This window comes from Mollisia scopiformis (assembly GCF_001500285.1).
Source record: "Mollisia scopiformis unplaced genomic scaffold LY89scaffold_2, whole genome shotgun sequence".
NCBI classification, from domain to species: domain Eukaryota; kingdom Fungi; phylum Ascomycota; class Leotiomycetes; order Helotiales; family Mollisiaceae; genus Mollisia; species Mollisia scopiformis.
This window is the reverse complement of record NW_017263582.1, coordinates 567,091-580,078: the sequence shown is the minus strand read 5'-3', so window position 1 is coordinate 580,078 and position 12,988 is coordinate 567,091. Positions and strand designations below refer to the sequence as shown.

The 12,988-nt window shown below is 45.6% G+C and overlaps 6 protein-coding genes across 6 annotated transcripts; 2 read left to right on the top strand and 4 right to left on the bottom strand.

Moving 5' to 3' along the window:
* Positions 1 to 245: 245 nt before the first annotated feature.
* On the bottom strand, positions 246 to 799 carry LY89DRAFT_663596 (uncharacterized protein; the record flags this gene model as incomplete). Its single annotated transcript, XM_018212715.1, has 2 exons — positions 246 to 414; positions 501 to 799. The coding sequence occupies 2 exons, from the start codon at positions 797 to 799 to the stop codon at positions 246 to 248; spliced, it is 468 nt and encodes a 155-aa protein (XP_018077486.1).
* A 907-nt stretch (positions 800 to 1,706) lies between these two features.
* Positions 1,707 to 2,554, bottom strand: LY89DRAFT_663595 (putative Elongin-C; the record flags this gene model as incomplete). The annotated part of the gene is made up of 4 exons (XM_018212714.1): positions 1,707 to 1,711; positions 1,761 to 1,894; positions 2,309 to 2,357; positions 2,422 to 2,554. 4 exons carry the CDS (start codon positions 2,552 to 2,554, stop codon positions 1,707 to 1,709), a joined length of 321 nt encoding a protein of 106 aa, XP_018077485.1.
* Positions 2,555 to 2,910: 356 nt separating this feature from the next.
* LY89DRAFT_727904 (PAP2-domain-containing protein) lies at positions 2,911 to 4,280 on the bottom strand (the record flags this gene model as incomplete). Its single annotated transcript, XM_018219209.1, has 4 exons — positions 2,911 to 3,693; positions 3,744 to 3,991; positions 4,056 to 4,135; positions 4,213 to 4,280. 4 exons carry the CDS (start codon positions 4,278 to 4,280, stop codon positions 2,911 to 2,913), a joined length of 1,179 nt encoding a protein of 392 aa, XP_018077484.1.
* A 1,336-nt stretch (positions 4,281 to 5,616) lies between these two features.
* LY89DRAFT_754782 (NAD(P)-binding protein) lies at positions 5,617 to 6,937 on the top strand (the record flags this gene model as incomplete). The annotated part of the gene is made up of 5 exons (XM_018221335.1): positions 5,617 to 6,001; positions 6,062 to 6,226; positions 6,283 to 6,369; positions 6,415 to 6,507; positions 6,605 to 6,937. 5 exons carry the CDS (start codon positions 5,617 to 5,619, stop codon positions 6,760 to 6,762), a joined length of 888 nt encoding a protein of 295 aa, XP_018077483.1. The 3' UTR covers positions 6,763 to 6,937.
* A 230-nt stretch (positions 6,938 to 7,167) lies between these two features.
* LY89DRAFT_635307 (uncharacterized protein) lies at positions 7,168 to 9,424 on the bottom strand (the record flags this gene model as incomplete). The annotated part of the gene is made up of 8 exons (XM_018211438.1): positions 9,222 to 9,424; positions 8,837 to 9,007; positions 8,420 to 8,781; positions 8,306 to 8,370; positions 7,962 to 8,250; positions 7,627 to 7,915; positions 7,318 to 7,576; positions 7,168 to 7,265 (listed from the first exon to the last, which is right to left on the bottom strand). Exons 1-8 carry the CDS (start codon positions 9,282 to 9,284, stop codon positions 7,168 to 7,170), a joined length of 1,596 nt encoding a protein of 531 aa, XP_018077482.1. The 5' UTR covers positions 9,285 to 9,424.
* Positions 9,425 to 10,032: 608 nt separating this feature from the next.
* LY89DRAFT_727901 (uncharacterized protein) lies at positions 10,033 to 11,702 on the top strand (the record flags this gene model as incomplete). Its single annotated transcript, XM_018219208.1, has 5 exons — positions 10,033 to 10,444; positions 10,501 to 10,545; positions 10,784 to 10,893; positions 10,945 to 11,302; positions 11,530 to 11,702. 5 exons carry the CDS (start codon positions 10,033 to 10,035, stop codon positions 11,700 to 11,702), a joined length of 1,098 nt encoding a protein of 365 aa, XP_018077481.1.
* Between the last annotated feature and the right edge of the window lie 1,286 nt (positions 11,703 to 12,988).

Below are 12,988 nucleotides of genomic sequence, written 5' to 3'. Positions count from 1 at the left end.
GTAAGTGGGGGTTCGACTCTCCCGGCAGCGGCGATGTTGCCCCTCGCCTCAACCTTCAAAAGAGACGGTCCCGCACTAGGCCTCACTCATTCCAACAGCACTTAATGTATCACTTATTACTCCGATATACTTTCTAGATTTCAAATACGACTTGTTCCCTAGACGAGTACGTGAAAAGGTCAATTAAACGTTTTGATGGGGATACGTTCATTGAGATCTCAATATTTACAGCATTCAAACCAGCTTCAACCAGAAAATACAACAGCTCTTTTACTCGCTATTCCAGCAGCATCCGTGTTCGCATTCAGCACGCCAACATTCGAAATTAACAGATTGATATCAGTATCACTCCCCGTCCCAGAGATCTGCTGTCCAGCACTCTCACAAGCATGAGTCGTGATCTTATTCGTAACACTATCACCAATTAATCAGCATCTGCACTCTTGCCTCTCTGGCATTCTTTCCTGGACCGAGGAAGACCAAGGTAGGAATTAACTTACAAAGCAATGTTTCCGGCGCTTCCAGTTCCTCCTCCCAATCCTGCCTTGCTCGCAGTGTTGTTCGCTTGCGCAGTTGTGGTACAAGAAGCAATGGCTGCTTTGTCTGCTGCTGTGAGTGTCGATGCATTGACGCCTCCTGTGCCCAGTTTTGCTATTGCTGCCATAGCATCTGCAGGAATGGTGAGAGAGGATTGAGAAGTGGCGCCTGCGAGGACGGTCGCGATATTGGTGGTGCTCAGGACTGAGGCTTGGGTAGTTGCTAGGAGGGAAAGGACGATGAGGGAGGCGTAGGACTTCATTTCAAGACTGGCTATCGAAAGATGTATTTGGATTTCGAAAGAATGTGTGTTGAAGGAATGACTAAGAACAAATGTTTATGGTACAAGAAATTAAAGTGATCGACCAGCGTTCAAAGAATGAATGAAGAGAAGGAACAGAAACTGGACTGAGGAGATCGTGAAGAGTTTAAAGCTTAAAGCATAAAATTATCAGATCTGGGAAATGTGGGGTTAACGGTTAAGGTTACCCGATTGAGAGGTTTCATCTGATGATACGCCCGAGATCTGTTTGAATCATCTAGCGAAGGGGTGACACAGTCTCAGACTTGCCAAGCCCGCCGAGGTTCGTCTGATCGCCCTGTAGAACTTCGGAGGAAACACCGAAAAAGGTGTTTTGCCCTCGTCAGGACGTTCAAAGTGATCTTCCTAAACGAGAGAATCTAGGAATTCATCCTCCAGTAGAAAGTGTATAATTCTCTGTGTGAAAACAATAAAGCTTTTCGCTACATCTGAGATCAATAACAATTGGAAAATGAGACTTGGTGGTGAGTATGACGAAGACTTTTCCAATCACAGTCCTTTCCCATGTAAATGATATATATAATGGGAGGATGTTTCCCCTGGAATAAAGCCCGAAATTTATATAGAAACAGAAAGAGGCTGAATAAGAGGAAAGTTTGTTCTGCCATCATCTATAGACAGTTCAACCCATGGAGAAATGGGGAAGAATGCATATGCTCAGATGGGGTATGGATATTCTCCCACATAGTTCATTTCATCGTGTATCTCTTGGAGGCAGTAATCGTGTGTGCGTCGTGCTGTTCATTTCGGACATGAATATCGTTCCTGAACTCCGTGATATGCTGCCTTACCAGCCAGATCCACCCCCTTGATTTGCCTCAAACGCCGTGGTATACCGTGGTCGCCATTATGCTGTTGTCTAGTTAGCGGGGGGCAGCACATTTGCAGGGATTGGACTCACTGTCTAAGTAATCTGCAGCCATCAATAACTCCAAGCACAGCTCTGGTGGGATTTCCATATCTGGAACATCCTCCTTGTTCCGATTTTTGTAGTTGTAGTAGAAGTACTCTGCGACTTTCTCGAGGACGATACCACTATGAGAAAATGGTTAGCATCTTGCGGCTTTTTGTAGCAATATCTGCGGATATAAAGCAGCAGAAAGACAGAGCGATTTCCAGGTCTCAGTATGTCGTTCCTGCAAGCAGGACCCGTTTCCAAGATAGAGATCCCAGAAGGCACTTTTAATGATCCAGGGTTCGCCCAGCTACTTTCATGAACTCCTCCAAAACGAAAGAGATGTATAATCTGGAAATGTTGGAAATGGCTTGCGAGGCAGAAGCAGGTCTCAGATCAAGTGTATGTTGGCATCAACCAGCGTCACTCCTCTACTCCTTGCAGAAATAGAAGATGTTCTGTCTGCTTGACAAATTTGATATAATCATTGTCCTGCTTCTGCGTCTCCTTTTGTCTCTGAGGGCTCGTATTTCGAACGGAGAGATCGGACCTACTTAATCTCTCCAAACACACATCTCCCATCCTTTGCTTCCATGAAGTTACCTAAGAACCATCAGCTTCTGATTTCTTAACCTCTGGGCCATACGGAGGAAGCTAGAAGACTTACTCTGCGTATTCAACATCTTGGCAATGGCCTTGCTAATACAAGCCGCCTCTCTCAAGACCACGAACTCAAACCCATCGAGCGAGATGAGGGTGACGTACTTGCTCAACCCTTGGTTCTGGCTTGAGGACGCCATCGTGTTCGTTATGCACTTTGAAGTTGGTGAAGACGCGAAGAAAGAAAGTTGAGCGCGGGACGCGATTTTTCTTAGGCAGCTTGGTGCACGGACCAGGTCGCGGAGTAGCAGAAGGCTGCATATTTATCTGGACTTCTCAGCCTTTTGGTGTGCAGATAAAAGAAGTTGAACAAAGAACTTTCAATACGTAAAAGTCCGATTTGAACTCAGTATTCCACTCAGTCAGACAGATACTAGAATCATAACGGTGAATCACCACACAAAAGATATGTATTGGAAGACGGACATTGAAGCCCAACTGGCAGGATAAACGATGCTTGAACTACCAACATGGATATTTGTCTAGCATCTACAAGTTATACTGGAGAAACCCTCGGCTCTCTCGTTTTCCACGTGGCACCCAAATCCTCAACCCATGCAGCCTCCAAATCGCCCTCGCTACGCTCTCTCATCACAACCTCAATACTCGTCCTACCACTTTCTCCATTCTCGCTACTCTCCATCACAGCCATATATCCTTTCTCTGGCCTATGATCGAACCAAAATTGCAACCTCGTCCCCTCAAATAGTCTTTGCCATCCATTGCCACCGCTAACTCCAGTAGCATACGCCCGATCAATCCTCCCCAAACTCCTGTAGAAGAATGAGAACGCGAAAGCGGAATACAAGAGCCCGCCCAGAAGGTCAATTCGCCAGTGATGTCGCAAATACATGGTCGAGAACCATTGCCAGAGGACGTAGAAGCCGAGCATGAAAGATCCCTTCCTCGAATAGCGGGCGATGAAGAAGAAACAGCAGCAACTGAAGGCTCCATGTAGGGAGGGGAAGGCTCCAAAGACGAGAGGAGAGGCTTTGAATGCATTGGCGTAGATGTGTGTTCCTAGGACAGCATCGACTCGAACCAGGCCTGCAGCAGAGCCTGGCATGCTATAGTTTCCTGGCGGGAGAGGATACCCGTATTGATCTCCATACCACGGCGCGGCGCTGGGAAAGGAGAGGTGGGTTATGATGCCCAAGCAGTTCTGTATTCCAAATGACCATGCAAACACTGATACCACACCTGGTGAGGCAAAGAGCCAGAGCCAGAATGCGGCTAGGAAGGGCGAGATAAAGTGTATCACGCCGTATGAAAGCCATGCCTATAGAATTAAGTTGTAGCTCTTCTGCTCTTGAGGTTGGAGAAACCCACAAAAACATCAAGTGCCGAGCAAAGAGAATGTGTGCCAGCATATAGGATGTTCAGTAAGAAAGGAGGTAGTGCCGCAAGAATCGAGAGTTTCGACCGCCGAGTAAGAGCATACATCCACGCATACCCCAACGCCGAAACAACACATTGTATGAAGATCCCCTCGAAGCTTAGATCAAACACTCGTCGGTCGGCTTCTTCCAGATAGTTGACATCAATGAGGGGTCGAATCGAAGCATCTATACGCCATGCTGTGGAGAACCTTGTCAGTGACATTCCAGAGGCGTTCGGCAGACAAGGGATCTCCCGACGTACCGTTCTTAAAAGTTGTGATCCATATTAAGATAAATGTCATGTTGATTAAGATATGTCTGAGAAGGCCAAATAATGAATGTCTAGGTGCACTGTTAGCAAATACGCGTTACCTAGATCCAACGCGTGGAGTCAATGTTGGCATGACAGAAGGACGTACCTATTGAGTAAAGTTTTATAAACATGTAAGAAGAAACGCCCAACAGCGCCGAATACATCTTCCAACATGATTGAAAGATGTTAAATATGAACGAAAGCAAGAGTAAGAACTGACGGAAAACTCCCACTTGATAAAAAAGAAGGTAAAGATGCAGATGCGTGAAGATCAGGTACATTTGTTTTCCTACCAACGGGAGCTTACTCTTCCAGCTGGTCCATTGGCCCACAACAAGACCAGTTATTGTGGGCCAGGTCCCATATACGGAACCTGCAGGTATTCGTAGTTCCGAATGGATGAAAGAAGCGCTCGTTTGATGATTCCGAGCTCCTGACCATGTCTAGCTGGGCCTTACTCATCTTAAAGGTTTGTGCTTGAATGTCTGAGTTGTGTTCGGAGGCCGGATACTCCTCAAGCCCGTCAATGGGAGCTGGTAGTTGGAACTTGGCAGATAGATCCTTGTATATGTGATTAGTCTCCAGCTGTCCAAAATAAGCGACACACTCACCACACCCAATGCGAATTGCCCCCAGTATTCTCACGACGCAAAATCAACAACACCTGCACTGGCAGGACTCAAAAAGTTGGTGCAATTGAACTTTAGCTTCTGCTCTCTCTCCTAGTTCAATTTTTAATTGAAGGTAATGTGTGGTTGAGTTGCAATAAAATTGCGAAATAAATAACCCTTTTTTGGTGTGTCGCTTATTTTGGACAGCTGGAGTTAGTGTAAGAAAAGGAGGCTGCTCGCGTGCTCAATCCTAGCAGCAGAGCATGAAACAATGACGACAGGACGTTATGATCACTGATAAGAAAATCTGATGCAGGGCAAACAATAATCAATCCCAAAACTCGGTACCGATGCCATCAAAGACCGGCAAGTAAATCGGGAGGGGAAAGAAGCTTGAAAATTCTCAACAATAGTTGCTGAACGCGCGGTTCTGAAGCTAGTATGGAAATAAAATAATACAATTCTCCACACTATGCACAAAAGGGACATGAAACAGAACTACTCCAGAATGGAAGCACATTTCCACATTGAAATTTCATAGGACGACGAGTCCGAGTCCAAATTGAAGCTTCTCAATCTGAGTGGATGCAAATCTTATAGCTGACGGAAGGCTCGGAAAGTATGCTGGCAGCTGCCAAGACTTATGGTCGTATGTTCGTAAGATTATTCTTCTATTTTGGGTAAGAATGCGCTTTCTTGTGTCCAGGGGAAATCTTTGGAAGTGATGTTGTCTTGGATAGCTTGAAGTGAGATTTGGTGTTGATGTTGCACACCAATTTGGGCAGCCACAGTGTGGCGGAACGGTGAAGCGATTTTCCATCAACCTCGAATCACGGGGCGTTCACTCTTGCTCTCGAAACATCACCTGGGGCATTCTTAATACTGCTTGATTGTTGAAGATGCATGCTCTCCTCTACCATTCATCATACAGGCGCTGCCTCGCACGAATCGCTTGCTCAAGATGTCATGGGTCGCACCTCAGCTTCAAAAGACAATTCTCACGCTCAGCTTTCCTAAACGGGCATTCAGCTCATAATCCCGAACCCATAGCCCCGTCACTGAAAGGAAAGAGCTGCATCATCACAGGAGCGTCACGAGGAATCGGAGCTGAGATCGCGAGACGGTTCGCAAAAGAAGGAGTAGAATGTATCCTCGTAGGACGAAATGAGAAATCGTTGTACGGTATCAAGGATGAATTGATCGTTGGGGATGAGATGGAGCATCGAGTTGTGGTTGGAGATGTTGGAGATATGGATTTTTGGAAAGGGATGAAGAAAGAGGTGTGTTGTTATTCTCTCATTCCGAGATTTTTTAGACAGATCTTGGGTTGAAATGCTGATGAAGATCAGAAGAAAGTCCACATTTTGGTCAATGCAGCGGGAGTGACGCATTATTCTCCTCTTTTCATCACAAGTCCTAGTCTACTTGAGGAAGTACTGAGAACGAATCTGATGGGTACGATGATGGCATGTCGGACTGTGGGAAAGAACATGATGGCTTCGAGAGGAGGTGAGCATTTATACTCTACAATCTAAAATCTCAACACCTTTGCTGAATATCACAAGGTTGCATCATCAATGTCGCTTCACTTCTGGGAATGAAAGGTGGTAAAGGCAGTGCAGCATACGCTGCAAGCAAAGCTGGAGTTATCGGTATGTGAAGCATCTGATTCGTCTCTGCTGTGCTGATAAGCACAGGCTTGACTCGAGCATTAGCAGCAGAGCTGGGCGAGAAGAATGTCAGAGTCAATGTGATAGTCCCTGGCTATGTTGAGACAGATATGACTGAAGGTATGTTGAGTTCAACAATTACATTTCGTCATGCCGTTACACGGAGTTGATCCGCCCACCTATTTTACGCCATGATGATTCTAATATACAGGTGTAGGCATGTCTTCTGATGCACGCTCTGAAGCCATCAACGCCATACCCCTGAAACGTTTTGGACAACCTTCTGAAATTGCCCATGCTGCAGTATTTCTAGCTGCAAACACATATGCAAATAATTGCGTACTCAACCTTGATGGTGGATTGAGTGCCATATGACGCCTTATCCTGGTAGAGATCAAATAAATTACGAATGACAAGATGGAAATAGAACGGGAAGCCGGATCAGTCAATGACAATGGCACCGTCGGAATCGTCGATCTCGATTACACCATTCTCTGCACGATTTGACTGTAGCTTGGCTTTCTTCGCAGCTGGAGAATCGGCGTCAAAAGAGTGAGGTCTCTTGCCATTAATATGAGCTGTGCCATTGGTATCGTTGCCATTTGCATTGATATCGTGGCCATTCGATTGTGGGACCGGTTTCTTCTTCCTCCTAGGAATGGGAGAAGCGGGTGTCTCGCCGTTGGTCTCTAGAGCAATGTTTAAACTCTTGATAACCTTCTCCTCTGGTGTAGATCTGGAATAGGTTAATAGACCGTCAGAGCGTCGGAGCGGGGCTACTTACGACTCCTGGACATTCAGAATGAGATTCACTCTAGGTCCCTTAGGATCATCATCATTGTCGTCGATGATGGTCAGGAAACTGTCTCCCTTGATGCCTGAGAATTCGGTTAGCCTATTGTTGCTAGGTACAAGCGATTCGGATCATACCAAGTTCACTGAGCTTCTTAGCAAGATTTTCAGTCTCATCCAAATCATATAGAAGATTGTCTCCATGATTTACAACAATCTCTTCGCCATATCCAAGTTCCATCTTCAGAAAGTCATCGACAAGGTCACCGAGAGTAGCTCGTGACATGTCAATAAGAACTCGAGTCTGTGCAGGGCTGCATACTGGACAATCGGGGTTTGGTGCACGAAGTCGATCGGAAGCAAGCAGTCTCTCAGAGGCGAAGGGTGAAAGGAAGACCTACACACAGAATTAGCAAATGTCAAGATAGAAATATCAACCAAACCTACCTCTTTCGTGCTTCCAAATTGTCCTCGAAGTACCTTGTAAGACTGTAGAACACAGAGGCCAGCTACGATAGCATTGGTCGTGGCGATGGCAGGAATGATGTTGCCAGCCATTTGCTTGATATCAAAGCGAGATTTGGTTTCAATACCGAATACGATCGACCGTAGATTTGCCCCAGCAGTAACAAAGTCAAGAGTGTCCTCGTCGTCCTTGTCGAAGGTAATGACTGGCTCAGCACTAACCTCGCCTGAAGATTTCATCTCCGCCATTCTCCTGCTTAGTCGGCTCAGACTATGACTGTCAGTGAAAATCTCTCAGTATTAACGATGAGCAATACCTATCCCTGAAAACAACAACGTTCTCTTCTAGGCTCCATACTCTTTGGCCATCTTTAAGTATCTTGTCCTTCCTAGCTTCTGCATCGGATGCCTTCTCGATGACAGTTGCATAGTCAAGTGGCTCAGGGCGTCGTCGAGTCTTCCACATCTCCTCCATTGATCGCAATCGGACAACATCATCCTTGTAGACTTTATCGAAGAGAAGTTGCGGAAACGAATCAGTGCCCATGGCTTCACGGATGTTCTTCAAGGCCTGGGCTTCTTGGCGTAGCTTCTCAATTTCCTGTGCTGTAAGAATTGTGAGCTAAAGAGGTTGATCAAATATTGGTGTTGGGATACAAACCGTTCTCGCTATCCTCTGAATGGTCCATCTCTGGCGAATCATCTTCACTTGCCCCAAATATTTCACTATAATACTTTAGATGCGACCACGATCACAAATTCAAACTCAATATACCTCAATAAATAGCTCTTCCCCCACACAATACAATGGATAGGTTGGCTCGGTGTGCTTCGGATAGTACAAACAGGAAATGTCTTGGGAGTCTCCTTTGGGGTACAATCGTAACAGGCTGCAACGCCCTTCTTGATAACTTGAACCTGCCCGTTGAACCCAGTTGTGCCGCTCTCTATCAGGGGAATGTCTGCAGCAATGCACATTTTGTTGACATGTCTCCGGGCGTCCAGGTTGTCCAAAGCGTTGAAGACGATCGTGAAACCCTTAAACCAATCGACGTTAAATTGAGGATCTTTAATATTCGCATGATGCGCCTCGAGCTTCACTCTGGGATTGAACTTGTGTGCCGCATCCTTAGCCACCTATATCTCATGCGTCAGTGCCAACTTCGTGGAGTTTTGTATTGCAGAGACCGACCAAAGCTTTCGACTTCTTGATGTGCTCATGTCTGAACAGGAACTGCCGATTGAGATTGCTCAGATCGATGGTATCGAGATCAACAATATGGACTTCTCCGAAGCCAGCGAGAACCAGATTCTTCAGTAGTTCGCATCCAATACCTCCTGCGCCGACCATAAGGATTCGTGCCTATTCATAAAATATTAGCAGTGGCTTCATTTTTCATAAGGCGCAAACACCCCGACGAACATCGCGCTTCGGAGGGAGGAGTAACGAAGGAACTCTGCGCCATTAGACGGCTCAAATATATAATTCAAACCTCAGCGGGTCCAGCAAGCGCATGATATAGTGTTGAGACAGTAAAGGGTTGTTCAGACTCTCGCGGAAGAGAAATGGCATTTACCTCCTTCACCATTCTGTTCAAGGGCACACCCAACGATTGGGTATTGAAGTAATCGCGAGACATCTTTGTCGCTGTATTGTTCGATTCAAGGGAGTGTGATGAATCCGAAGATGCTCGAAGAGAAGCGCAAAATCAATGCTCGTTGTGTGAGCAGACGATGTTGGTTGTGTAGAAGTTAACCAGGCTCTCGTAAAGTATTGACGAGGCTCGGTTTTGCACGACGCGACCCGCGTGCAAGGTCTCACTCTTTCAGCCGAGATAGGGTGGTTATCGCCAACTGCACGGACAAGCGCTCTGTTTCATCTACTCATATTTACGGGAATAACCCTTTTCTATGCCGTTTATTTGATACATTTCTCTGAGGCTTAGCAAGAAACCTTACATACCGACACCATCATGTAGTTGTAGGCAATACGGGAGCTCCACGCATAAAGGAATTAGGAGAACTTCGCGCCGGAGGTTCATCCGAGACAAATATGAAAATATGTTTGCCTGCAAGATCAAGAGATGCAGCTAAGTAAGAGCAAATAAGCCTCCAGCTTTCGACAGACAAATATCAGACATTTCTGCATCTTCCAAGAACGATTGCTCAAATCTTGGGGCCTTGACGATATAGCCCCACTATTTAGTAGGTCAGACCAATGGGGCCCCTCAATCGTTTCAAAGCTACAACCACGAATTATACAACTCCTCTTCTCCATCACGCTCGCTACCTACGACCTAATATTCAGAAGGAGGTTCATCTTTAACACTTCGATATCCAAATTTTTTATCGCGGATTCTTGGAACTCAAGCGTTCCTTGCCTACACCATGTCGGATGATGAGGCAGACGCTGACTTGTTGGATTTTCTCCGTCAGCACTTCAATAAGGCATCCATAGCTCCCAAAATACCAGAGACCCAAGTTCTGGAAGGAGCCGAATATGTGTACAACAATTCAATTGACGTTGCTCTAGACTATCAATCAACCAAACAAGCTGCAGCCATGATCTACGAGCAGATGCAAAAGAAAGAATATTCTACCAAGACATGGTCATCACATGAGCTTCATCCAAAAGCCAAGGATGAAAGTACTGTGGCATTCATTTTCACTATGGATCTCCTAAATTTTTCGTTTTGGTCTGAGCTGGATGATGAAGAACGCTTTGCAGTTGAGTACAAGGGCAAGAAATGGACTGGGTACTGGAGTTTGGTTGCTGCATTACAAAGAGCGCTTGACGAGGGTTAGTTTACGCAATGTGCTGCACAGGAAATTTCTTGATGTCTGACCGGTTTGTAGACATCCCAATCACGTGTTCGGATTTCTGGCAGAATGAAGACGAATGTAAGCAGTCTTTCATACTTGGTTTTTGGTCCTGTCATTGGCGAGAAAGAAGCAAGTGCTTTGGTTCTCATCCCTCTATAGAAAGATTTCTCCTGCAAGTGTCTGGATATGGTCTTGGAAAGCAGCAAATGCAAGTTTCACTCAAGGCCAGCTGCAGCCTTCGTTCCCCTTTCCTTCAATACTTTTTTCGACATACGTCTAATTTCTCCAACTTTGAATTTACCCTAACTTTGCTCAGGTACCGAAGAAGTCTTGAAGCATGTATTCAGAAGCGCTACAGAAGAGCAGATTCCCCTCTTCCAAGAACGAATGTATTGCTTGAGGGAGGCAGGTCAAATTCTATACGAGGTATCCGTCTCTATTTGCCTTTGCCAGCTGCTCGCTAACGGCTACTCGCAGAAATACCAATGCAGCTTCACGAATTGTATCACAGCAGCCGATGGCTCAGCAGCAGCCCTAGTCAATCTCCTCGCGGAAGACTTCCCATGTTTCAACGATGTAGTACGATTTGAAAACCGCAAAAGTGTGCGGCTGCTCAAACGAGCTCAAATCTGTGTCGCTGATCTGTGGGCTGCATTCGAGGGTGAAGACTATGGCCGCTTTGAGGACATCGACAAGATTACCATGTTCGCAGATTATCGGATTCCACAAATTTTGAATACCTTGGGGTGTTTGTGGTATGCACCAACTTTAGAAACTGCGATTCAGCATAAGCGGATCATCGAGAGTGGGCACTCGTGGGAAATTCAGTTGAGAGGTAAGTCAAGAAAACCTTCTCTCCAGATTATGCACCTCCATGCTTTGTCAGAATTCCAAGTATTGCCAGTTTTAGACATCGGGAAGAAAACATGCCTTAGACCTTGCTTATGCACCTCTCCTCTCTACTTCAACTAAGATGGCCCCAATGCTCTCCATCGTCCCACCCATGGGTCCCTACTAAAACATATCTCAGCTCATAGAAGTCCCGCTCTAACTTCCTTTCAGGTTGCAGTATCTGGTGCGTAGAGCTCATTCGGCGAGAGATCCTCCGTAACCATCCCGATGCGAAGATCAACGCCATCCTAATCGACTTCTTCCTTTATGATACTATGAAAGAACGAGAAACAGCTGGTCAGGATGAAGTACCGCATCACCGAACTCGGAGTATTTGGTATTGAGAAGCAAGGAGTCACCATTGGAAAGAAGTACTAAATAACTTGGAAATAATTCGGGGTAACCTTGGAAGGTTCGCTCTTGCAGCTGGGCTGTATCGGCGTTTGGGAACAAATTAGACAGGTATTGGAAAGTTTCTTGACGTAGAAACTTAGAATGCAGTGCTTCACAGCGCACATCTACTGATGGTCTGAACTGAAGCATCAGCGGCGTCAAGATGCCCTCATGCAAATGGTGATCTTTAAGTCACTGGAGAATAACGGAACGAGGGAATTCTTCAGTGACAGAAATTCCGAGATTGTGACCAGAGAATAAGGCTCTGAATTCCCCTGGAAAAAACCTCAGTGATGGACGAAACTCCCGAATTGTAAATAAGCGGACAAAGCTCTGAACTCACTTGGAGAAAACCTCAATGACGGACGAAACTTCCGAAATTGTGAATCAGCGAACAAGGCTCTGAATTCACTTGGAAAATTCACAGTGACGGACGAAACTTCCGAAATCGTACACCGGTGAATGGTCGGCTCTGGAAGCCTCATTCTCCTCTCCTCTGTCTATAAATACAGGCGGCCGACCACCCCGCTTCTTCTTCTTTTCTTGTCAACAAGAACTCCCCAATCCTGAGTACGACTACATTCTGTGTTTGGAGTTGGGCATCAAGGGTCGATTTTCATGTCTCATTTTCCACCCGTCCCCATCGACTTTTCATTTCTACTACCTGTAGGAAAATCAAAATTAAGAACAAGGGCAGTATTGTTATTGTTGTCAAGTTCTGCTTTGCTGTCAACGTTCACCTCTATTCTCTTTTTCAGGCTGCCTCTGCTTTGTATCACAGCTTCAACGATGTGAACTATCTCATAATGAACAAAGCTTGTAATGGATCTCTAATAACCAGAACAAGAATGCCAGCAAAGTCTTACCTCGATGGGCCATACTTTTCGCTCTTCCTTGGACTGAATGAAGTGTTAGTTAGATAGAAGAATCGAGTATATATACTTCTCTAACTCGACACGAGTGTCTTTATCTCTGTTTTTGTCATTCGCTCTTCTTACCTCTCCTTCAAAACCACATTGTAATATTGCAGTCCTTTTTTCCTAAGTCAGATATACTCCTTTTCCTGGCTCTCATCTCAATTCTTTAACACCGTTTCTGTCATTTGACTAATGTCAAACTTCTCTGCTTCTCCTGGTTTTCTACTTCTCTTCATTCTTGTTTCATCTTTGCGAGCTTTTGTTAAAACATTAAAGCCAGTAGGAAAGTATACCCATGAAACTTGATGAGAGAGGGAAGG